This window comes from Polyodon spathula, chromosome 8 (assembly GCF_017654505.1).
Source record: "Polyodon spathula isolate WHYD16114869_AA chromosome 8, ASM1765450v1, whole genome shotgun sequence".
NCBI classification, from domain to species: domain Eukaryota; kingdom Metazoa; phylum Chordata; class Actinopteri; order Acipenseriformes; family Polyodontidae; genus Polyodon; species Polyodon spathula.
In genome coordinates, this window is record NC_054541.1 from 25,113,501 (window position 1) to 25,140,865 (window position 27,365).

Consider the following 27,365-nt stretch of genomic DNA (forward strand, 5'->3'; position numbering starts at 1 on the left):
CATGTAGTGGTATTTAATTTGATAGCCATCTGTCTTGTTCCGTTAGTTGAGCCCAATCAGTTATAAAGTGGTGTTCACTTATACTCTCTTCATGCTTGTTATTTCAATCAATATTTTTTTCTTTGACTTCTATTAACTTTGGTAGTAAAAAGTTTTTTGTTTTTTTGTTTTTTTTTCTGCCCTGTCCTTTTTGAGTATAGTCACCCAACCTGAGAAACTGAGCATGTTCGGCCCCGGGGGAACATAATGTTTCCGTTCATATTCTTAGTTTAGATTTGATCACACAACGATGTACACGCACATGCCCTCAAAAGTGTGTTAGATGTGTTGTCAAAGCCCTGTTTCTGAAACCAGTTGTGACAGAATTTATCTGTGGGAAGAAGCACATCTCCCAAGATAGGGTGAGGGATATAGTACCTTCTGCATCAATGTTTCATGAATTCAAACCAAGCCTGTGTAATTTGGGGTGGCGTTAAAACACGTCCTAGACATCACTTTGTCCAGATTCTGATCACACATGGCAGGGCAGGGGAATGGTGGCACTGTTCTCACAAAGCTCTGAGTGGCAATAGGGAAGCTCACAGTCACTCTATATCTTACCTCCCCAAGCAGGAGCTGCTTCTGCAGTGAGGAACTTGAGGATGTAACACTCCAAAATTGCAATCTAAAGAGATTCAGAGAATACATGCACATAGCATTGTAATGCATGCGATGCAGTGGCAGGTATAAGAGTAAGCTGGGTAGACGTACTGTTGTGGTGTAGGAGTAGGATAAATGATGTAAAATGTTCAGGACATTAGTACCGGGTTAAAAACTTAGCATTTGTGCATCTTATCTGTGAGGAGGCCCAGATTTAAGAGAGCAGAGAATGGAAATGTCACACGCCAGCCAGGTTACACCCATCAGTTTGAGCTGTTTTGACAAGACAATGGGAAAAATGTCACTTTTAATTATAATGTGTCCATCAATAGAGTAAACTGGTCATTTATGAGCTTAAAAAAAAACCCCTGCAATTTGCTTAGTGGATGGTTTACAGTAATTGAGACGTTTACAAATGTGCAACATTCTTTTAAATTATAGGGATGTGGAAACGCATCTTGTTAGTACTGTAGAAAGTTGTATTTGTACACAGTTACAGCACGTAAAGTCAGCCCTGAAGTTTGTATCAGGAATATTTCGCAGATAAAATAATATAGCCTTCATTTATAAGCGGTTGTAAAAAGGGGAATTTGTTACACGTGTGGGTTGTCGCTGAACAATACTGAGGCAGGCACAGAGCATTTGGTGTTGACACGCAGCACAGACACGCAGATGTAATAAGTACAAGCACTGACACTAGGGTATCTGTAATACTAGCCCTAGCCTCACATTTAATGAAGAAAACAAAACAAAACAAAGCTAAAAATAAAAGTTTGCTACACAAGGCGAGTGCTAGTTTCGCTAAAAGGAACGTCCCGCTCCAGGAACCTACTACTCTACACATCAACCACTCCTAAACTAACCTACATCTGGGCATTGAAGGCATTGCCCACAGGGGTTTGGCTGGGCAATTCCTTCACAATCACCGTCTTGCAGTTGAAGGGTTCTGTAGTAGGTAATCCTGCAGAGAATGGACGCTCTCCTGGGTTGTGGTTGTGTGCAGGGGTAGATGCTCCCGGGGTTAGCGCTGGCTCCATAGCGTCAGCTCCTGGGTTGATAAGAGTCTGCAACACATCATGAAACCAAACACAGCAATATTTTACTCAGCACCTGTCTGTATGGCTATGGCTGTGCAGTAACCTCGAGATGTAGCGCAGATGCTTATTGAGGTCTGTGCAGCTTTCCCGGTAACCTGTTGCACGTCCCAGTGCTTCCCTAAAGGCACACATGCAAGAACCAGCGATATGGTCTCCCTGTTACAGCAACCTACACTATGTGGAACCAAATTGGACTTGCAGGCACAGGTGTCGTTGTCCATCCATCAACAGTCCAAAGCACCTTTGACCATTGTTCCATAGTCCAATTTCTGTGTTCTTATGCATATTTTAGCCTTTTAGTCTTGTTCCCCTTTCTTAAAAGATGTATTCTTACTGCAACACATCCTTTAAGTCCTGATTTAAAGAGTGACCTTCGTACTGTTGATTTGATGGACAACGACACCTGTGCCTTATGCCAGTTCTGTTATCAATTCAACACTTGTCTTCTTTCTGTTCCTTAAGGATATTATCATTTAGTATTGCTCATCCTTGTTAGACAGCTTTTTGGGTCTTCCAGTCCTGGATTTGTCAATTACAGATGATGTTTCTCTGTACTTGTTGATTATGCTTCGGATACCACACTTTGAAAATCAAGTGATGCGAGCTAGTTCACTCAAGGTTTTTCCTTCTTTATGCAAGTCAAGGTTGTTATAATAGTAGAAAACACTAGTGGAGGCTTTCAGTAAATTATTGATGCTCATAATGCATCAGAGTAAAAAAAATTGCAACATGTCTAAGACTTTTGCACAGCAGTGTATATACATGTACATTTTTCTGTTTTTATATGTTCACATCGCTGTCTTTTGAAAACAGCCCACAGAATGCCAGCCTGAATTCAGCATTTGGAGCTTTACCTTGTGGGAATCCTGTCTTGCAATTAATCAATTTGTATCACCCGCCGTTGGTTTCACTGTTTGTACTAATCCAAACCAGATACTGTTTTGCAAATACTCGCTAAAACAGATTTTGTTTTGTACTGCCCTCCCCACTGCTGGCTGGGTGCCCAGCTGGTCTGAGCATCTCATGCGGTATCTTTTGCCAGCGTGTTCCTTTAATCTTCTGCCTGTCACAGACACTTGCATTGGCTTTCTACCCCATAAGTCTCTGTAATAAATAATCGGTGAATGAGTACATGTATTGAAATGATGCAACCGAAGAAAATATGCATCACACCATTTATCCCTAAATCCACTCTTACTGCATCAGTCATAATTATTGCTATTATTATTTTAGGAGATTAACTCAGTCTTCACAAAGTTGATCAGTTTTTGCTGGATGCCCTTAATAATAATAATAATAATAATAATAATAATAATAATAATAATAATAATAATAATAATTAACCATTGAAATTAACTAGTTCAACTTTTTATATATTTCCAGCCCATTGGCTTTATTGACATCATTAAGCAATTAATATTATGAAAGCAAGAATACAAAAAAAGAACTACAGTTAACTGTGTCACAATCCTGTCTTCATCACACGCAGTGTGTTGTGCTAATAAAGATGCAGTTTAGTCAGAAGTAAATTCTATTATTTCCTCGTTTTAATTAGTAAAAACAAAACAACAAAAAAAACAAAAACAAAACAACAAAACATAACAACGTCTGTAATTACTAACTACAAGGAATCTAATGCTGTTTCAAGCACATGTGCAATTTCCTGGAAATTATTTTTTGCCTATCATTTTACAACTAGAAACAACTTAATTTGAGATTTGTTTCAAACTCAAGTTTTGTTGGACCTAATAGTCTGTTTAATGACCCAGCACAAAACAATCTTTATGGTAGGTGAAAGCACTTTAGCTACTCCTGGGAAATGCTTTTTATTATACATACTATGTATTTTTGTTTTTATTATTTTTTTTATTTGTTGTTTTACTATAAACATCCACATAATTGATTTGCCATGAAATAGTAAATTATAAGTGAACTAGAACATTCATATTGTTATTATAAAATGTATAAGCAAATGTCAAAAAAGAAAGCATACAGTATATGCCTTTGAATACAAAGCTAGTCAATCCAGAAGGAGCAAAGTTAGAATAAAGGATGCAGGAAATGATGGACAGGTCAGCGTTATTTGCAGTAGAACATTAAAATAGACCTCAAGTTGGAATTAGAAGCAGAGGGAAGTTGAACAGCGCAGTGTTGCGTGCATGAAACTGTGCTTTAAGGAATTGTTACAGTTTCTGGCTGATATCAGCAAAAAATGTTTTTTAAAAATGAATCAACATATATTTAATTGTAATACTGTGCAATATGTTGATGCTCGTTGCAAACCTGTTTAAGCAACCTCAAGAAATAAAAATGATTTAAAATAATGAGGCTTTTTCAAGGGTATACTGTATGGACATACCAGTAACCTTCTAAAATGAATAAACAAAAAAATGAACACATTGTCAGTGTTACAAAACTACAGAGAAACATACAATTGGTGCATTTGTCTTCTTTGGTAAAGTTTTGGATTGTTACTTGGTTTTGTTTGACTTATTGCTCTAATAAGGTGGTTGATCTTCTCCTTTTGTTACAGTACATACGTATGGTTTCTGGTTTTGGTCAAATTGGCTTTTTAATATTCTAGGTAATTAAATTAATTCCATAGTTAGTTATGGTGAAGTTTGATTAAACTAAGTGGTTGAAAAAAGAGAGCTCATTTTAAATCTTAATGGCCAATTTCTGAACTTTATCAAACTATTATCCTGTCTTTAGTGAAAGTGTCATGCAGTAAAATGAAAGAGCAGACTGGAGATGTGTTCTTTTGGGCCTCCCCTGGACAACCCAGTGGTCCTTCGAGATTACTGAAATGTATTCACCAGGTGTTCATTATGTCAGATTGCAGCACGATGCATGGAGGCAGGTCAAAATAGCTGACTCAGGATGTGTTACAATTTAAAAGTACAGATGGCTTACTGTGTGTACTCAATATATAACAACCTTACCTATACGCTTCTCTTGACATCACTAGACCTGTTAACACCATTCACTATAAAACTGCAGTGATCTGCTTGGAGCCCCAGGTTGACATCTGGTTGTTTTAGGTTATGTCTTTGGACTTGCAGCCAGTGTGCATTGTTAATTCTGCAACCAGAGACCTTTCGTATGGCCTTCCTGTGGGATCCATTCTTGGACCAATCCAATATCCTTTCATCTGGAGGATCGACTAGAATATCCCCACTATCTGTAAATCTTTATATGACCAGGCGATGGACACTTTGGTAGGCCTGGTCAAAGGTGGTAGACTACTTTATTGTACATTTTGAAGTGCACTTAACATAGTTTGCCCTACTCTTAGACATGTTTAAATGCCTGCTGAAATAACAGTGCATAACCATATATTGTTTTTTTTTTTCTTAGATGTTGAAGCCACACTGTTTTTGAGTGTTTGAGTATAATCAATATCAATAGACATCTTTCTTCTTTTTTTAATATAGCACCTTTCATAGTTGACCACCATCACAAAGCAATTTACAGAGGTAGGCTGTGAACTGTGCATTATATGCAGTCACTTACAATATAACATTGATTTAACATCTCATCCGCAGGATGGAGCACAAGGAGGTTAAGTGACTTGCTCAAGGTCACATAGTGAGTCAGGTTACAAACCTTCTGGTTACAACTTTACCCTGGACTTTAACCACTGGACCACACTGCCTCCTTTAGGACATAGAGGAAATGAAAAAGATACGCTCCCTAGTCAGAAAAAAAATTATCTAGTGTACAGTAAGAACCAAATCTTGCACCTTCCAGTCACAACAATTAAGTTTAGTTTTATCATTGTAAATTAGACAGCACTCACATATCCAACCCTATAAAGTGTTGACTTCAGTGACAGTTGAGTGTGACCACATGTCTAATTATTTCATTTTGGTCCGTTCCAACCCAACCCATTTTTCAGAGAATACAAAAAAGTTACAATATCAAAAATACATAGCTGAAAGCACTGTGTTTTAAACTAAGTACGCTTCCGTTCAGATGTACTGCACTTGGTTTTGTTGGTACAGTACTATATTTTCAACAGAAGCATTTGAATTCAGAACGATATGATTCTGAAAATATCACTTGTCAAAAGAGACAACACGTGAACTGTAATACAGTATATACTTTTAAATCCGGTACGTATTGTAGTATTATTTAAAATTCCCCATTAACGACCCAAAATCAAAATGTTACAGGAACTGCGTAGAACATAAAAGGTAATGCAAGATTAAAAAAACAAAAACAACAAAAAAAAAAGTTTCTAGAATTAAAACAGTATTCAAAGTCAGTATTCAGAATTGCAGAATATAGTAATAACACAGTTCACTTTTAAACGAAAATGCACAAAAACAACTGCATTTTTATCAGGTGAAACTGGAGGAAGTGCTATATAACTGCACAATAAAAACAGACGATAAGATTTGAGAGTAAACAGGGAAGCTGATCTAAACAGTTTGTCTATAATAAGTGTAAGCATCCCTTGAACTGTTTCTGATCATGAAGGAATGTTTACATTGAGGATCCCTGGTTTCTCACTCAGGAAGGGACCCAGCAGTAGTTTGGAAGGAGCATTAAGATGTTTGCTGAAGCCTGTAAACATTTCTCTTGCCTAATTAGCTAGACGCATATTACAGCCAGGATTCATCTCTTTGCTTTGGATATTTTTTTCATCTCTCTACCTTTCAGCTACTTGTCGAGTTACTTTTGTTCCCCTGGTGGGTTATGATTGTCCCGTCCTGACAAGCATCCCTTCAAAGTAAAAACTATGATAGTGTAGACAAATGCTAATCAATACAAATCAATGTGATCAGTACTCAGAACACTGCACTGTTGTTTAGTTAGGGTGTTCATTGTACACCAAGCACTGCCTATGCACATGCTCGTGAGTAATCAAACTTCTGTGGGTGTTAAGGTCACAGCACCAGTGCTTAGTGTTTTGAGAAGTGCTGTGGGAGTTAAAAAATCTAAACTATGACCCCCGCCATACACACTGCAGGTGGGCAGCATTTTCTTTTGAACTGTTGTATGTCAGTGGTTTGGAATGTGAACATCAATATACTGGGCTGAATAGGTTTCATTAACTGGAAGGTGTAACACAATAGGTGTATTTGATCAAACAGCATGCAGTGACATCAATGAACAGTTATTACATACTAGAAACCTTTGTGCTCGTCCTGATGAGGACTGAGGTAGGATGAAAATGTCTCATATATAAAATACAATTTTTAGGTCTGTCATTTTTTAACAATTAAGCCTTAAACTGTTACTTGCTGAAGATTCATTCACAGTGTCACACAGCGTTAATGCTACATATACGACAAAAATTATAGTACAGATGTATGACAGTACAGTTATAAAAAAAACATTTAAGATGGAAATTGTGTACAGGATATACTTGTATGATACTTTATTCAAGATTGTAATGTACAGATTGTCTGTACAGAATACTGTGTTTGGAACCAGCTCAATAATAGTATGTGTTTAGCTACAAAAAGATTTTAATGTGATAACTCTACTAGGAAATGTTAAAAAATGTAAAGCTGAAGCCATGTTAAGTTTTAACATGCAATTAAAACAAGCAAAGTTTAAAATAGTGATATTTTATTTATTCTGTGATAAATTGACAGCATTAAATATGTTTGTTTAAATTACAGAAAATGCAGCCCATGTTACCATCACTGAACCTGAGATTCGTAACCATGGAAACAGCTCCACAGGTCCGACACCAGATTGTTCACCTCCATCACCTGACACTGCACTGAAAAATATTGAGAAAGTTATTCGACCACAGGTAAGGATACAAAATGCTTATGTAACAACAGTTGAACAGAAAATAAGGAACAGGTGGGTCTACTTTTTTTTTTTTTTTAACCTCAAACTGTCAATCTAGAACCTTGACACAAATACTGGTAAACATTAACAGTGGAATCCTTTTAGTAGGCTGAGAACAATCAAGAGATTCTGAAGAGAACCCCTTGTAATGATTAATAGGGGAAACCCCAGTGTCATGTAGCACTAAGGGATTCTTGTCAGACCATCAAGGTAAAAAGGATGGACTCTCTTGTTTACGCTTGCAGATGCCAGCGCAGTGTTTTGATATGCAGTATATAAGTACACTTCATTACATTTTGTTTATGGATGTAAGACATCCTATCTAATTTTTACCACCTGCATCCTTTAGACACTTTATTAATTTGTTATACAATAGTTGCCTGATAAACTGTGACATGGCCATGTCCTCAGAAACCTGCATTACTGGTGATGTGCAAACCATTTGAGTGCAGTCTGTTCCTGCATTAGACTTTTAAATATGTTTTGCATCTGGTGTTTTGAGGATTAAATACTAATTATAAAAATGCAGTCAGAAGAGCTGGCACACAAATAGAATGGATGTGCTACACAGATATAGTATTATAATTTTGTGATCAAAATATTGTAGTGCTTTCAAGTTAGTAATATCTTAAATTGAAAGCGGTAATTACAGGCTACAAGTCAAAACTCTTCTTTTCATTTCTCTTCGGGGAAGATGACTTTATTGTAGCAAGAACTGCAGGCCTATTTATAGAAACTGGCAGATAAACTCTTTTACTATACCTTCTAACTGGAAAAATATTCAGCGGAAGAATATTCTGCAGTCCTTTCTTGCAGCCCTTGTTCATATTTTCATGATAATTTCTATACTACAAGTGCTCTAATTGAACATGTAAAATGTATTTAAATTAAAACGTATTATTTATTAGATCAACCTTGCTGCAAATCTCTCTGGTAAAGTATCTGCTTTGGGCTCACAGTGCATTTTCTTGTACTGCGATTTGTTTTTCCACTGTTGTTTTATTTATTTATTTATTTATTTATTTATTTTCCGGGGCCACAAATATAGTCATGACACTTCTGAGGTTACAGTCTCTACATTTAGAAATAATACAAACAAATCAAGTCTGGAATGGAAATGCTGTACATTGATGGAAACTTCAATTAAAGCAGTGGGTGGCTCTTCCAGTTACTTCCACATGCCTTCTTTACATGAAGACAAGCTCTTTTGTGCTGCAAACTCTTTGCCTCAAAATGAGTAACTGTTGTGCTTTCGAAAGTAATAGGTGGAAAAATAATAATATTAAAAAAAAGAAACATCCCGAATGAATTCATGAAGCACAGTGTCATAATTAAAAGGAGGCACGAGATTTTGAACGTTTCATAGCAGAGTAATCAAGACTAAGAAACTTGGACCAGATCATTAGCTATTGATATTGTGAATGTGTTTTATTGCAACAAAAAGGGAATAGCAGTGATAAGAGAGATTGAAAAACATTTATTGTGTTTTTGTACAGCAATTATAGAAGAACAACACCTGTGTTTTTGGTTATATGGTTTAGTAAACCTGCACATTTATAACTTAAGATTAGGTAGAGTACCATGAAGTGAACAAAAAAGATCAATCAACGTTATATACTGTACTCCATATGTTCTCATTCAGCATGATTTACAAGCAAGAAATACATGATTTATGGAATGCACGTGGCAGAGAAACTTGGACAGTAACTTTCAGTTATTCATCGTGCTACCACAGGAAAATGCGATTCTGATCAAGGATGCTTTGACTCTTATACAGCAGAGCCTCACAGGTCACTGCTTCCAATTAAACACAGCTAGATAACACAGGAATTAAAAAAAACAAACAAAAAACAAAAAAACAACTTTGACTTCATATTGAAAAAAAACAAAGCACCATGTGTAAATGGAAAAAACAAGCTGAAGCAATATTATTCTTTTCACTCTGTTTTACTGTACAGATGAACCAACATTCCTGATAAATAGTAGACTTGTCGTTTGGTCGCTGTTACACAAAATAGCAAAGTAAAATGAACCCAAGTATTTGACACAACATAAAATCTGTTGCTCACTTACATTCTCCACTAGATGACCACAATCCCCAGGGTCATACATTGGTAGCTTGATTGTAGTTCCTACTGTATCCTTAAAAGACACAGACAAACTGACAGTTGAGCCCCCAGATTCTCTCTGGGAAACCTAAGTGTAACATCACAGTTTATCACTTTGTTTTCCCTGAGCAGCAAACAATTCCCCTTTGCCAACCATGGACATTTTCGTTCCTCAGCTTAATTATTGAACAACATAACCTACAAAGTAGAACATTCATTGAGTCGCAGAGATAGTTTTGACGGGAAGGTAGTCCATGAATGTTTATGGAGTTTCCTGTACTTACAGTACATATACAAGAGGAATGGAGAATGATCTCATGCTAATACTAAGAATGCCAATACAGTACAAATACATTCTATTCTGATGATCAAAACAGTGGCAGATCTGAAATACCACCACTCTTTAACTGTCATACTTGAGCTGTGGGATTACTCAAGCAATGTTTTTTTTAGACATATTACATTTTACTTTTTGTTTACAAACCATTCAGTCAGAGACGTCCTTCCCCTTACACTGTGCCCCTGGGAATTCTTTGTTTTTGTTCACAAAAAAAAAAAAAAAAACATTTCTAGTTTAATCTCAATTTCAGATGTAATTTCACTTGGGCATTGCAGTACCAAAGGTTAAACTCTGCAGAAGATATCTGTCTCCTCAGTAATCATCTCTCACTTAATCAGCAAATTCTGCAAAATGGTTTAAATGAAAAAGAACCCAACCATGCATCTTTAGAGGGGGATATATATTTCTCTTTATATTCAGATTACCTTATTTCCTTATCAATTATAACATTTCCTTTATTAAATATTCATCTGATTGGTCATCCGTGTTTTAAATTCATTTTGTAAAACCAGTACATTTTTTAGTATGTGATGACAAAATTGCTTTTGATATTAGATTTAGAATTTATTGAAGGGTTAAATTGTTTTATATTTTTATTCTAACTAATATTTCATTGACATTAAATAAAGCTAATCTAAACAGAAATATACTCCAGCTACATGTAAAACATAAAACGCGTTGCAACTTAGGAGAAGAGAAACCACTATGCACTTAAGTAGTCTTGTGTTTCTTGTTTAATCTTGGGAAGTTGGGGAATTTTAAATCTCTTGCAGGTTTCAGCATGAGAAACATTTTGTTTGAAAGGTTTGTACATTATTCAGGTTCTTGTGGTGTATCGGCATTGCTATCATTAATTGTTTCCTTTGATCATCTTTAGTTCCACTTCAGAAGTATATTTCTGCACTGGTAATGGGGAAATGTTGTTAGCCATGCTGGTCAGTTAATAAAGCATGACACTTTTCTTTTTAGACATACAGAATGTGTGTGTGGTTGAACAAGTGATACAAGTGTACAGATAAATACATACATACATAAATGCATACAGCTACTACAGTCTCATGCTTCCCAGAATAAAAAAGGGGAACAATAATGATCTGCAATAATAAGGGGGATTTTAAGTAGTCAAATTATTTAAAGTACATTTAAGTGCTGTCTTATTTGCTCAATGTAATTTTAGCGGTTTTCTTATTTTAGGTGTACATCATCATTAACAATTCGTGCAATTGGAACATGCAACACTTTGGTCCACCACACACATTATACAGTTAACTTTGAGGTTTTGCAATAAACACAATAGTTACTCTGCGACGTTTTTGCTATAGCATTGCAACTGCACATAAGTTGCTGTCATGCCACAAGCAGGATGACCTCTAACATCAGTGACTTGGATTCATGAACCATTTTATGATCCAAAGCCCATAAAACACAATTTAAAATGGTAATGACATTATTATTTGGGTCACCTCCAAATGACACAAATTTTACGTTATTTAATTGGAACTTTATTAGCAACGATTGACGTAAGGTGCAATACCATTGAAATAACCGCCTATGCTGGATAATAATAAACTGATCATATTTTTTCTTTCAAATACACTCACCACATCTGTTAGGACTGGTTTTACCTAGCCTCTGTAAAAGGGACTCTTCTGATATTAATGATTTATGATCAGTTCTTTTCTAGAGTGTTTTCTTCACTAAAGGGATTTTATTGGTGGAATGTTATGCTTTTTTTTGTTGCCATGCTGCCTCTGATTTTGATGTTAATTTTGTTTCTCTTTAAATCAGAATATGTCAAATAAAGAGACATGCATGCTGCACAGTTAGCGCTGTTGTTTTGGGTAACCTTGGAATACACAAAACCCTGTTTTTGTAATCTTAACAGCTGCAATTATTAGATTATACAAACCCCCATTGACGCAGTACGTGTGTGGTAGGATAGCATCAGGAATGAGACTCAGAGACAAGACAAACTGCAGTTGTTTTTTTGCACAAAAACAGGAACAAATAGAACAGGCACAAGGGCCAAAATAAAAGATTTAAACTAGGGATGCACTGAATCCAAGTTTTGGGGATTTGGCCGAATACCGAATCCATCTCAAAAGATTCGGCCGAATACCGAACTGAATACCGAATCTACATAAACTGTCAAGAAAACTGAAGGAAACTGTTGAATGAAAAACAGACTGGCAGCTACTAACAAGGGACACACACAATCTATAGTTTTGAGGCTTTTAGTTTATAGTATTTTTATTACAGAATGGAAATGTATCCCTGAATAAGATTTCAGTTTGAAACTTACACAATTTACCACTAGCCCCCCCTCCCCCCACAACAGAAATATCAACATACAGAATTGTTTACTTTACCTTACTCGACAAGAAAAGGAAGCACCATCATTGCCATAACCAGAGGTGTACTTGAGCGGGAACGCTCCGGAAAAACGGTACGGGTACTGGTACTTTTTTTCTATAGGCAGAATCTTGACTTAAGAGTTAACTAAGAACATTTACCATTTTGTTTTATTAAAATGCTTATGTAGAGCCAGACCGCTCTAAATTCGGTGGCTGGGCATCAATGAAGCGACATATTTTCCTTCTTTCCAAAAGCACTAGGAACAAATAAATCAGTGTTCTCGATTCCCTACATACCAGTTTTGATTATATGTTCAGAATCCGAGTCTGTGAATAGCGCAGATTTTAAATGTGTGTAGTCAAATCTCCCGTACAATTATGATTCAGTCGTTCTTGTGATGCACTGAAGGGAACAGCAGTACTTCTATTACAAACTACAGTACTACTTTAAGAAGGATAACACTTTTTTTTTTGTAAAAACGCTGACGACGACAGCTGACAGCAGAAGTGCATGCTACGACTGTGGCCATAAACACGGGTTTAGCTGTTTGTACATCGGTCACAGACCCGCGGATTGGAGTGAACGACTGCCCTTGCGTTTAAGATTAAATGTATATGTTACAAAACCATAAATAAGTGCTACATATTTATTTAAAATAAAAAACACTGGTAGGTAATGTTACTCACAACTTACAATACCAGAACCGTTGATAATTTATTTATTTATTTATTTTTTAAGCTGATATTCAGAATGTAGTGGACAATTACATTGTTCAAAACTGGAGATTACATAATAGAAAAGAATAGAAAAAAAAACATGCATGATAAAAATAGCTAAAAAAATAACCAAACCACCGAAGACAACATTAACCCTCTAGCTGCTTTCAAAACAGGCCAAATGTGTCTGTAATAACAGCACTCTCAGCACTGGGGGAGTAGCCTCAACGTCGCAAGCGAGACACACACGTTACCTATTAAAACAAATGTTCCCTCAAGTTCAATGTACAAATAAAATTGAATTCCAATCATTTGTGTAGGAAAATCAATATTTTAATTGGCGTTCCGGTACTTTAAGATTTAGGACTATACCACTGGCCATTACCCACTATTTTCTTTAATGACATTTCAACCTGTGTCACCTTGATGAGTGACCGGAATAAATCCCACTTTGATTTAAATGCAGTGTGTGTAACACATATCAAATAAGCTATGAAATAGTTAAAAACATATTTTAATAAAACACAGCAGTTCCCAAAGGGTTCAACTGTATTGGCACATTGCAATTACTCCCTCCCCCGACAAAGGATTTCTCTTTCCTTTTATACATGTGGCCACTCCCCAATTAGCAGTCAATTGTCTAATTGGGGAATTGCCACACCTGTGATTGCTGGCAGGGATGGGGTTAAATCTGTCCCTGCCAGCAATCACAGGTGTGGCCATTACATTCTCACACACCCATTATTTACCAGCGGAGCTTCTGTAATGCCACATTGTCGATTTCACCTAGCGGGAGAATGTAGAGAATGTAATTTTCCAATTGTTCGCCAAAGAATTGAGCCTAGTACTGAAATACCTGTTTTCCCATTTAATGAATTGTGCCTAATGGTCTTTCCTACACTGTTAATATTTCTAATTAATGTCATCTCTTTAGAGCAGGGGTTCTCAAATGCAGTCCTGGGGACCCCTTGTGTCTTCTGGTTTTCATTCCAACTGAGCTCTCAATTACTTGAACCCTTAATTGATCTAATAATTTGCTTAATTATAATTTTTTACTTGTTTTCAGCTCTTAAACAGTTGCAGATTTCAAGTTAACTGTAACATTTTAAATCAATTAAAAAGGGTTTAGTTATGCAAATTATTAGTTCAGTTAGGGTTTTAGTTAAGTGATTGAGAGCTCATCTAGAATGAAAACCAGAAGATACGGGGGACCCCAGAACCGGGTTTGAGAACCCATGAGTAGAGCTACATATTTGCCTACAGGTTCCTACAAGGTATTTTTATGTTTCTATAGAATTTTGCGGAATTAGCCTTGCTACAGTATTCTTAAACTAAACAACTTTTAAAAAGTGCTTTGTGCCACAAAGAATAGATATGGTTCCTGTTCTACTGAGACAGGGGGTATGGTATGCATTAATAATTAAAACGGATTCATTTCTATTTCATGAAACAGGAAGGATTTTTGTTTCAAAAACAGCTCTGCTAGGAGGGTGGGAGATACGGCACAGTGGTTTAAAAAAAAGAATATCTCAGCTTTCATCTTAAATAAATTCCATTGATTTACATTTTTTAGAATTTATTTTTATCACACGTTGTGAGAAAGCTGCTCATCATAAAAGTTTAACGCCATGTGAAGTGATGTAGAAAAAGGTATTTGATTTTATAAATAGCAATCATCCAAGCTGAAATATGTATTTAAATTATGTTATTTTGTCAGCCTAATGATTTAAACAATAAGTAGCTTTAAAGTTATGTTTAGCATTGTAGCGGGGGAGATCTGTGCTGCCTCTGCTGGCATGTTCACAGTACTGCAAGAAGAGGGCGGCAGTCATCCAACAACCGCTGGCGAGTCATAGCAGTGACACGGGGAGGTGGGTCAGTGAATTACCCACCACCCTTCCACACGTGGGTAATTCACTGACTCAGGAGACAGACAGGTGAAGTGGGTCTGCACTTTGCAGCGATATCCCGGTCGCAGCTGCCCGTGCGACCCGGATCACCGTCCTACACTGCCGGCTCACTAGCCTGCTCAGCTATACTATTCAGGGGTCTGCCCAAGGGTTCCCCGTCCTCACTGTCTCTCTCTGAAACTCCATTTCCTTCTATCCGACTGGTTCTCGGTCGTGGACCAGCGCTTCTGCACTCTCGGCACATTTAAAAGGGCAGACCTGAGGAAACAGCAGAGCGTTATTTTATAGGACCAACAATCACCCAAGACCCGCCTCTCAGCCATTCAGAGAGGGGGAAAGTCCACACACCCACTTTCCCACCTCCCCGTGTCACTGCCGTGACTCATCAGCGGTTGTTGGACGACTGCCGCCCTCTTCCTGCAGTACTGTGAACACGCCAGCAGAGTCAGCACAGATCTCCCCCTGCTACAAGCATGTTTCGTGCAATGCTACATCTTGAAAAGCATGTCTGCTACCCTTGCCAAGACTCTGAACTGTTTTCAAGGTCATTGGTGTGTTTTGTTCTTTTATGAACCCATAATAACTTTGAAGTGCATTGTAGCCTTGAACAATACTGTGCAATTTTAACCTTCTTGTAACTCTTTCGGGCATGAAAAGCACTATTAATCTCGGTAAACAAGAAGTCAGCAGAAACCGATGTACCAAGACATACTCTTCAGTGTTGACATGTCTACGATTTATATTCTCATTAATCTTTAAACTGCAATAAATCACACCTCTACTTTTTTAATTTTATTTACAGCTGGGGCTCTAGGGACTGAAAATCAATGGTAACTGATTATCTTTGTTTTCCAAGGATTTGTTTTTGTGTCTCATCCCTAAAAGCTTCTGTAACAATAATACATGATAAACGAGAGGCAGGTAAGGGGATAGAGGATCTCATGCACCCAGATAGTGTAGTTGTCTTTCCAGTGGAAACTGTATGAAAATTAAGTGTCAAACAGCACATGCAGTGACAGATATACTGTATTTACCATACTCTTTGTATTGGAGTCCTACACCTGCAGAACAATAACCATTGCAGTGTTTGACACACAGTGATGATAGAAGGTGAAGGTCCCCAACAGAGTCCAGCTCTTTTGCCTCAAGGTTGTACTATTGTGGAAAAAAATGCTTGGTAATATTTCATTGTATAAATAATATATTCAAACCACTTCACTAACATATGGTACAGTGGTTTGCAGAAGTATTCACCCCCTTGCAAAGTTTTCACATTTTGTTGAATTACAAATAATTTATGTACAGTGTTTCAAATAAACTTTTTTTATTCAAAGCTGTATTGGTTAAACTGAACACTGTTATATGAGGAGGAGGTTAGTTGTCAGCAAAGCTTGCGAAGAAAATGTACAAAATGAAATTTACTGGTTGTATAAGTATACAGCCCCTTAAGTCAATACTTGGTAGAAGCACCTTTTGCAGCAATTACTGCTATGAGTCTTTTTGGATAGGTCTCTACTAGCTTTGCACAGTAGGCTGGTGAAATTTGCCCATTCTTCATGAGAAAGTTGCTCCAGTTCTGATAAATTTGTTGGGGAACGTCGATGGACTGCAGTCTTCAAGTCTCGACATAAATTTTTGATTGGATTCAAGTCAGGACTTTGACTGGGCCACTCAAACATGAATCCACTTCTTGTTCAACCACTCCAGTGTTTCTTTGGCTTTGTGCTTCAAGTCATTGTTCTGTTGAAATGTAATTTCCTTCCCAGTTTCAAAGTCTTGGCTGACTCAAACAGGTTTGCCTGTACTTTGCACCTTCCACTCTCCCCTCTATACTGACAAGCTTCCCAGTCCCTGCTGAAGAGAAGCATCCCCATAACATGATGCTGCCACCACTGTGTTAGACAGTTGAGATGGTGTTAACTGGGTGATGTGCAGTGTTGGGCTTGCGCCAGACGTAACGCTTGGAATTTAGACTGACAAGTTAAATTTTTGTCTCATCTGACCACAAAACCTTTTTCCACATGTCTGCAGTATCATCTACATGCTTTTTCACAAACTCCACAAGTGCTTTAAGGTGAGGCTTTTTGAGTAGTGGCTTTTCTCTTGCCACGCATCCATTCAAGCCAGCTTAGAGACCGGCTTATTGTTGATGTGTGAACACTGATTCCCATCTCAGACACATAAATTTGCAGATCTCTCAAGGTCATTGCTGGCTTCAGAGTGACATCCCAAACCAGTTTCCTGCTTGCCCAGCTGCTCAGTTTGGGAGGGCGACCTGATCTGGGTAGTGACTTCCATGATGGACTTCACTGTGCTGAGAGGGATAGTCAGCACCTTTGAATTTTTCTTGTACCCTTCTCCTGCTCTTTGCCTCTCTGCTACTTTATCCCTGACTTGTTTCGAAAACTATTTGGTCTTCATGGTTGCTTTGTTGGATCACTGTGTGAGTTGCAGCTTGAAAGTCTTTATATACCTGAGGGAAACTATCTACAAGTTTAACCACTTTGAGTACACAAGGGGTGAAACCATGTCACTAATTTTGTGACCTTTCAAACAAATCATTTGAACCTGAGCTGATTTAGGGCTACAGTAGCAAAGGGGTTGAATACTTATGCAACTGAGATTAATCTGTTTTTTTCTCTGTAAATCTTACTTATTTATATTCTATATGCATTTTTTAACTTCATCAATGCGGAGTAGTTTGTATAGATTCTACATGTAAAGTATAATTTGAAAGTGTCGTGGAGTATGCTCAGGTGCCAACAAAATGTCAAAACTTTGCAAGGGGGTGAATACTTATGTACACCAATGTAAGTATGGTCACCATCACCAACATCATGCTTCAAAAATACAGAGAGAAATGAAAAAGGGAAGAAAAAAGTATCACAGATAGTATACTTAAATGTGCTGGCATTTTTTCTTGTGTATGTTAAACACAGAAATGTAAATTGCCCTATGGTCAATCCCATAAAGAGAATGGAAATTGGAGTTCAGTGGCCCTGGTCATCCTAGTATCTTTTATAGCTCTATACTGAGAACATGAAAATTCAAACAACCTGGAGCTTTATATCAATTCACTACCAGCTGTCCCCTCAAGAGTGGCCATTTCTGATTCAAATCATGCTCATTTAGATAGTGATGTGTAATGCTTTTCAGTGGCAGATTGTCTGGGGCAGTGCTAAATTATCCACACCTGCCTGATTCAGATTAATTTGAATCATCCAGAAAGTTGTGATAAAAGAGCAATATTTGTGTTTTGTCTGAATATGTGCTGCTTTTTGTTCTTCTTCATTTATCTCTGATTATTTTTTTCAAGCATGCTGTTGATGATGGTGACTATGCTTAACATATATCAGTGAAGCAGTTTCACTGTATTTAAAGGATTAAATATTATCAAATGTACTTGCTCTTGGTTTTAAAGAGTATAATTGTGATAAGAAAAGATGATACTAATTACATGGCCTTGGTGCCAGTTGTATTTGACGTGTTTCCTTGACTTTGATTGGTTTTAACAGACACCAGTAAGGATATGGTAATTCTTTCTGTCACAAGAGAATTACATCTGAGCACCTTGATTCATTGTAATGTGAATGCTTCACTTTGCTTTTTAATTATGTATTTCAACAGAGCAGTGTAATCATTTAATTGTTATTTGCATTAAGCATCTTGCTGTTAGTTTATTTTTGAGTTTGTTGTCTAGCAACACCGGATCCCCGTGAGTGGTAAGACTGTAATGACATAGCTTAGGACGACTAACATAGCTTTGGACGACACACCCAACCACCGTTCGTTTAATCACCAGTTTTATAAACAGAAGAATCAGAAGGTATCACCACTTGAGTCGTCTCCTAACTCCAGTTTTATTAGGAATTGTCACCTAACAAAATATAACAAAACTATGGTGCTTATTCATCCGATATAATATATATAGATATATATATATATATATATATATATAATATAATATATATATATATATATATATATATATATTTTGTATTTGCATTGGCATTTGGATTTCAGAGAACAGTAACAAGAGCATTGTAAAAATGAACATTAGTGTTAGCTTCTACTGTATATAGAGATTTGCCATACAGCTGTCCAGTAGTTATTGCCATATTAGCTTGGACAAAATGAGATACAGTACTTACTGGAGCAAATGATTTGTTAAAGTTTGAGCCATTGCACACCTGAAAAATACTGCTGCTGGTGCATTTTTTCTAGTTTGCAACGGTTAATAGCTAATTCTTTCTATTCAGAACAAGATACAGGCTTTGCACTGGAACACATTACCTTTTAACTGTGTTGTTATCTTAATGAATGCAGGCATTCACTAAAAGATGGTTATCATGATTTGCATATCCTTTCATATGCTCATTTCTTTAAATTATGTTTTCATAATTGTTGTATCTATTCCTTAGTATAGATGTTTAATTTTCTCAACCCCACATCTAGCACCAGGGGTGTGCAAAGCTTTAATATGGCCTGTTGCTTTGAATTGTTGCTGCAAATGCAAGATTATATGTAAAGAATATTCTTCTGCTTGTACATTCTTCAAACTCACATTTTGACTACCATCACAGCCTAATGACACAGCTTAACGTAGTTCAAAGTAAAGTACTGTGATTAAACAAATGAAAATGTAATACAATTTAGGAAGCATTTCATTTACACAGTCTATTCCACTCTGTCTTCGTCAAGTAATTGCTAAAGCTTTATATGACATTACAGCCTCAAATCCCAGCAAAAAATAAAATAAAAAAATAGCTGTACAGCCAGATAATTTGTACACCTTTAATTTTGTCTATATTATACTTTGCCTGAAGTATAAAGTAGACTAAATATAGACCTTGTAGTGAATAAGCTGGTGTAAGTTTGTAATTTACTTAATTCCTTAAGAGCTTGTTACACAGGTGTAAGAAAAGCTAATGATGTGCATCTTTTAGTAGATTGCTCTGGAACCACCTTATGTAAAGTACAGAGCCTAGCTGTGCATACAACAGTTCCATGTATTATGGTTTATTTTGTATTCAATTTTATTAGGCTTCTGGTGCATGTCAATGACTTCAATTTTGTATTTTGAGAAGTTATGTACCATTGTGTACTCCTTATACTGTAGCTAAGATAAGTAGGTGATCTGGAGTGCGGAACTATTGAAGTTCATTTGTATTGACTATGCTGATACTTTCTTCTGCATTTTAATCTTGAGAATTTGTATGCAGATGACAGATTTATCTCCCACTCTCACCCAACACAGATGCATCTCTCTCTACGGTGTCCCGTTTTTTTTTCTTGGGTGCATGCTTCCGGAATGTTGTGTCTGTCTGCCAGTGTTATTAAATCAGAGCTCAAAACATATTTCTTTGATTTGACCTTTCACTAGCAAGCAATGTGAAGCCCTTTCGGCTTCTGTTTATCTTTGTAAAGCACCATTGGATGCTTGCAAGGAAGGACACTATTGTATATAAATGAAATTGGTGTGGTATGGTATCCAAAATATTGCCACGCATGAATACATACAGGACTGTGAGACTGAAAGCTGTGGTTGTGGGTTATGAACATATTCAATCTGAAGTAGCATAATACCAGTGTTAAGATACATTACGCACTAGTGTTTCTCCAAGACTTTATATTATGCAGTTCAAAGGACCAACAGGAAGTGGTACCCTTAACCAGGGTAGCACTGTGAAATTGATTCTATGTGTAGATTACCCTAATTATTTTTATGGAAATAGCATTGTTCTCACCAAGTCTTAACTAGGATACAGTGTATTTTAATTTTAACAAATGCCTTCTATAAAATGTTGTATCAAAATATTTTTTTGCATAGACGTTAACGTATGATATGGGGGAGGAACTTAATACAGTTTGATACTCATTTCTATCCGTGTCCATGCACCCAGCGATTATTAAATTATATATATATATATATATATATATATATATATTATATATATATATAATATATATATATCAAATATATTTTCAAAAGAGGGATTTTTTATGAATGACAAATAAAGGCCTTTTGCTTGTAAGTGGGAAATGAGAAATGAGTTGAGGGTATTTTAGATTACAGTAACAGATGCTGCACTGCAGGCATCTTTCTTCAACATACCTGGGTTTATCATTCGGTAAGATGAGGCAGAAAAGGATCACAGGCCAAGTTCATTATATGGGCTCACTCACACAGAACGCTGCAGTACTGTATGAGGATAGATGTGATGCAAACCAAAGTTTTTATTGATCCTGGTGGAGTGCCAAGAACTGGACAGAGTTAATTAATGCATTTAAAACTAGAAATCTGTAGACAAACCTTTTGTTAGATTACTGGCAAAGGGTTTTTCGGTTATTATGACAGCCACTGGATGGCAAGCATTTACCCAGGTTTGGATATACAGCTATGGCCAAAAGTTTTGCATCACTTACAATTTTAACATTAAGACATCATTTAAAAAACCAAAACTATGTTAACATAATTTTGATCTTTTATTTAAAAGAAAAATACAAAATGATATTGCAAAAGTCTACCAGAAGCCATAATAGTTGTACAGTATTTCATGTTGGATTTCGAAATGTCCCATGTAGGAGGGTAGCTTCAGTTGGGGATGGCAGAAACGGATCAGAAGGTTCCAGTCCGTGTCGGACCTATCAAAGCAAAGGGTTTTGAAGCAAAGGGTTGAAGCCTCATCTCAACATAAATTCCCACGTCATCACGCTTTTCGTTTGTCCTGTCCCATATGTGTAACATCGCACCAGAGATGGGATGACGATATCTGTTCGTTTAGATGACGATGAAAACTACTGTTAAAAAAAAAATTCTTATGTCTCTCCGTCTGGTGTTTAATGAGAGCTATATTACCGTCGGAACCGACGTGAACTGAAAAACAAGTATTAAGAAATATATATATTTTCTGAATAAACATACTGTAAAACAGTGTAAATGTAATCGGAAAGTTGTGTGTTGTTCTTTAAATAGTTTGACAATAGGCGACATTCATTAAAACTTTCTCAAATTCATATGCAGCAGTATCACATAGGTTTATAGATTGTTATACTTGGGAGACATGGGATAGCAATTCGCGGTCAAAGCAAGATGTATATCAATTGTAATGCAAGAAAAAAAAATGAAACTCATTCTCTCACTGATTCGTCCATATTTCATTGTTATGATTTGATTTCATAATTATGATCTTTAATAACGTGTTTTTGTCACGAGCATCAAGGAAATCCCTGTAATGCCATGTTTGCTTTGTTCCATGTCTAAACCTGTGTGTTCATTCTGGGAGATTTCTATTTAATCTTATCATTATTATACAGGTTATAAATGGATCATATATTACCATATCCATATATCCTATCAGTGTGCTTGTGTGTGTGACACAGTGAAATACCTACAAGCAAGAGCATGACACTACCTCCTCAACATAGCTAACTGTTGTACTGTAATGCATTCATTTAAAGTATCTTCGGACCAGAAAAGCAATGACACTTGAATCATTATCACATGCCAGCGTATTACCGGGGTTTGTTTCAGCTTTGAATGAAGCAAACAACATTACGTTGTTTTCGTGAAATGCTGCTGACACCTGTGATTGGTTCGCCCTTGCTGAAATGAAACACAAGATTCATGGAAATACCCAATGTAAGTGCTTATAAGCCAATGAGCGGCAAATGTCTCATTCTGAGTGTTCTTATGAATTAGTACAGAGACGAAAGCACGACTAAGTATTTGGACCGTGAAACACTGTTGTATACTATCACTAACACTAGCGGTATTATCAAATGTAAGATTGAATTAACCTCCATACAGTGAAACTGGTGGTGGATGTTAAAACGTTCTGTATTCAAATAATGGCGCATATTGCCTAATTCTAGGGACCTTTGCAGTGCTTAAACCTTTATTTAATAATCTGTAGGCTATGGCAGAAGGCAGAGGATGCTACTCTTGGATGTGCCAGCACTTCACTTTTGTTGTTCCCAATAAAGTGCAGTGTGGCTTGTGTAACAACCTACTCAGCTACACAGCAGAAACACATCTGGGATGTCGAGGCACTTGCGGTCAAGGCATCCTGACGTGCATCAGTGTGGGGCTGGAAACATTGCTGGTGCAGCACATAGGCCTACTGAACCAGGTATGTTGCATTTGAAGTAAAAATATTTGTTTATTATTTTAAATTTGAACATACATGCATATTAAGGAACTAGAGATCAAAACATTGAGAATGTGGTTTATTGAGAAATGTGACCCTTCATAACAGAAGGCAATGTTAATGTTTCATTTTAATTTTCCCTTTTATGTTAAAGTGAGATCCCTACAGGCCGAACTTGATGAGGCTCTGGTTAACATAGTCGTGTGGGACTCCCAACTTTTTTCAGTGGTTGAGGAGAAGGGCTTCAGAGCTTTTGTCAATCAACTTGATGCAAAGTACATCCTCCCAAGCAGGAAGGCTTTGAAAAACATGGTGGCTTGCCAGTGTGCCATTCACAAGGAAAGGGTGATGGCTGAAGTGCAGAAGTCCAAATATGTACTCCTCACATCAGATGTGTGGACATCTATCAACATGGAACCCTACTTAGCTGTGACATGCCACCTTATCTGTCCACCTTCCTCCTGGGGATTTCCCACTTTCCCCAAACTCACACAGCAGACCATCTTGAAGGGGTCCAGAACCAACTGATGACCAATTGGGGAATTCGTGATAAAGTAACTACCTTCATCACTGATAACGGCGCAAATATGGTGGCCTCTTGCCATCTGCCATATGCTATGCTTTGCGCACACCTTAAATCTTGTTGTGAAGAAAGCATCGGATCAAACAACTGAACTGGAAGTTATCCACACCAGGGCCCGCAGAGTAGTGGGGTCCTTCAAATCAAGTACAACTGCAAAGGAGAGGCTGGCAGAGGTACAAGTGCAGCTCAACAGGCCAGAGCTGAAGCTCATCCAAGAGGTGGACACTCGCTGGAACAGCACATTTGCCATGTTGGAGTGTCTTTTCACGCAAAGGGAGACGGTTGCTGCAGCCCTCGCCACCCTGCCCACAGATATCACTCCTTTGAGCTCTGTGGAATATGAAGCTATCCACCAGTGTCTACGGGTACTGGGGCCATTCAGTACAGCAACTCTTGAGCTTTCAGAGGAGAAACGTATGTCAGCAGCAAAGGTCATACCGTTGATCAGAATGCTCCAACATGTGTTGGCAGAGAAGCGTGCACACATCGACCATCCTGTAGCTGCAGATTTGGCAACACAGCTACAGCACTACTTACAAATAAGGTGTGGTTCAATAGACTGTCAGACTCCTGGCTCTCTCCACTCTGCTCGATTCCTGCTTTAAATTTCTGGCTTTTGGGAGCAGCACCAATGCTCAAGAAGCTGTAAAAATCCTAACTGTGGAGTGTGCTTCTGTGATCAGGGCTTCACTGAAAGACAGAACCATAACATCCTCTACATCAACAGGATCAGTCCCAAAACCCTCTATATCACCAGGATCAGCCCCAACACCCTCAACATCAACAGGATCAGTCCCAACACCATCCCTGTCAGAAAGCCAGGGTCTGTGGCACATGATTGACAGCAAAGTCAGTTCAACAAGGAGTGCACAGAATATCACTTCTGATGTGACTGTGGAAGTTCAGCAATACATGAGTGATGCGTATCTGGATCGGAGTGGGGACTCTGTGCATTACTCGGCATTGAACTGCACACCATATCCCCACCTCTTTGAGCTAGCTTGGAAATACCTCTGCATTCCGGCATCATCAGTACCATGTGAATGCATATTTTCTAAAGCTGGTGAACTCATTAATAAAAAAGGAGCAGACTTAATCCTAACACCATACAATAGGTTATGTTCCTCAATAAAAAATAAACTGGATGCATCTTAAGCATGTTGCTACTCTTGCCCACTTTATCTCCTCTATCTAATCCCCCGTTCATTTACAAAGTGTGCCACCAAGCATTTCTTTGTCAGATCTGAACCACATTTCACACATATTCAAACAATACAATCTCATAGTTTATTAAACATTACCCTCCCATTACAATACCCAATATTACCATTTATTTATTTGGCAGGCAAGCTTATCCAGGGCGACTTACAAAACAAAGCAGATTCAAGTGCAGTAACATAAGGCACACACATGTCAGTCCCCACTAATCTAAATACAAATGTCTTTGTGCAATTCAGCGATAACTTAAGAACTGAAACCTGGATGCATGCTCACAATTTAAAACTGGGAGCTCACTCACTCATACATGTCTGTCAACTCTCATGCATCTCTTTTTTCTGGTTGTTTTGTATATTGTATTGTTTTCTTGAAATAAATTTAAAAAATGATCACAAAAAAAGAAAACAAGCTCTCATGCATCTCACGTGAGACTGGTATTTTGTAAGAAAGTGTTGTATTTCCTGATATTGTCACAACTTTTTTCAGTTAATTACAATTTAAAATGAAAGGTTGTGATAATATGGAAAAAAGTAACACATGCTTACAAAATATGGGAGCCTCCCTCCAATGAATTACAGACGTTGACATGTATGAATGATGAGATAAGATTTAAATACAAAATTACATTACTCTTTCAATGTGTGAGCAAGACATAATTTAATACCAGAGAGCAAAGAGCCTGACAGGCAGCGAAATACTGAAACATCGGGTATTTTGTGTCATTAGATTCATATTTTTGAACCAATCTTGTGCCATCTGGCTTCGCTTCGGGTGGATTAATTGTTTGCTTCGCGAGATGTTGACGACCCCTGTGATTAGCCGAACTTAACGACTGATTCACGGAAAACCCTGAAGTAGGCAGATATCGGTTTGCTTGGTTTCTGAGTCGCTTGTATGAATTACCATACTCCCACCTGCCACCAGATATCACTGTTGAGTGCAAAGCCCTAGTTGCCTCGAATCAGTGAGCCAATTCTGAAGCAATTGCTTCAAGTAGCTCATTGCTTCGAAAAGCCTAATTTTTCCCATCACTAGCATCAGTAATGAGACTCAGAGGATTGGAGCTGCAGTTTAGAGCTGTTGTGCACTTTTAATAGCACACAAAAATAACAAAATAATATGCACAAGGGCAAAAACAAAAAATTCAAACAAAACACACCAAAAACTGTCCAGGCTAGGCAGAGACATCACTGAATTTTGCAAACTAAACAGAAACACAGATCCCCCCCCCCCCCCCCCCCCACCCCCCAAAAAAAACCCAGTCACCTACTCCCTCTCCTATAATAAGGTGGTCTGGTTGCTTTTTATACAGTTGGCCACTCCTCAATTCAGTATGTTAACCTAACATTATTCAGCAGATTTCATTCGACTTTATGAAGCTAAATGTGTTAATTCCATAGGTTGATGCAAAACTTACATAACATGTTATTTGCCATATACATATGTAACACTGCACATGCATCCTCATATGCAAGTCTTTAAAGTTTGCTGTGATTAGCACACTGTGTGTGTGTGTGTGTATATACATATATAGCAGCATTCTAATCTACCGTTTTTTGATCCTTTCGGGTACAATAGGTTAAGGATATACAGAATCAGTGCCACACAGAAAACTGATCTCATTCATTATGTTAATGAATATAATAAATTATCACATGCCCTTAAAACAGTGAAAGGGAGGAATTGTCTGTGTGTGAAAAACTCTCTATGAGCTATCTGACAAGTTTCTGATCAAAGACTCGCTCTCACTGAGTAAACACTTTTCTCTCAGTAGGGAAAGGAAAATGTTGTTAAAAAAAAGATAAGTATTTGTATTCAGTACATTTATATGGTTTTATAGGGCTTCCAGCAATGTGATTTCTCTATGATCTGATCCCTCACAAGCAGAACGGAGGATTGGAATACAGCATGTGTGCTTAATATGCAAAGTGACGATGTTATCCTTCTGTTGGTTATAACATCTTTACATCAGACAGTGGATTTGGAGTTGGGAATCCTGGTAATGTTCAATGTTCAGTGTTTAGCTGATAGTATGACCCTCACGATGACAACCAAAACAGTCCAGTATAGTATGCTGGTGCTCTGCCTTTTTGGTCTCGTAATCATGGTTGACTGAGAAGTACAATTGGAAAAGGAATTGAAGCGTACCTTGGATCTGATTACTAGAACCAGAAAACTCGACAACCAGGTTTCTAAATCTCAATGCACAGTTCACAGAACCAGATTTTTACATCTGAATATGCAGTAATCAGATTCAGAATTAAGCAGACTTAAATGTCCCATATTAATTTACTGAATTACTTCACGATTATTTAGGTATATTAGAAGAGACTGTATTGGACTGCACATTTAAAATAAACACACACATATCCTCTGCAGGGATTACAATGTAGGTGTCTGTCAGATATTGCAAGTTATATCTTGAGAACCACTCGCCC

At 37.4% G+C, this 27,365-nt stretch overlaps 1 protein-coding gene across 6 annotated transcripts in view; it reads left to right on the top strand.

The window, feature by feature from the left end:
• The window catches only part of LOC121319655 (ankyrin repeat and sterile alpha motif domain-containing protein 1B-like), a 220,645-nt gene that overhangs the window by 116,930 nt on the left and 76,350 nt on the right, over positions 1-27,365 (top strand). For all 6 annotated transcript variants that reach the window (XM_041257294.1, XM_041257292.1, XM_041257293.1 and 3 more), the window contains one exon: positions 7,370-7,506. In XM_041257294.1, coding sequence (XP_041113228.1) covers positions 7,370-7,506 — 137 coding nt within the window. The remainder of the gene's footprint in view (positions 1-7,369; positions 7,507-27,365) is intronic.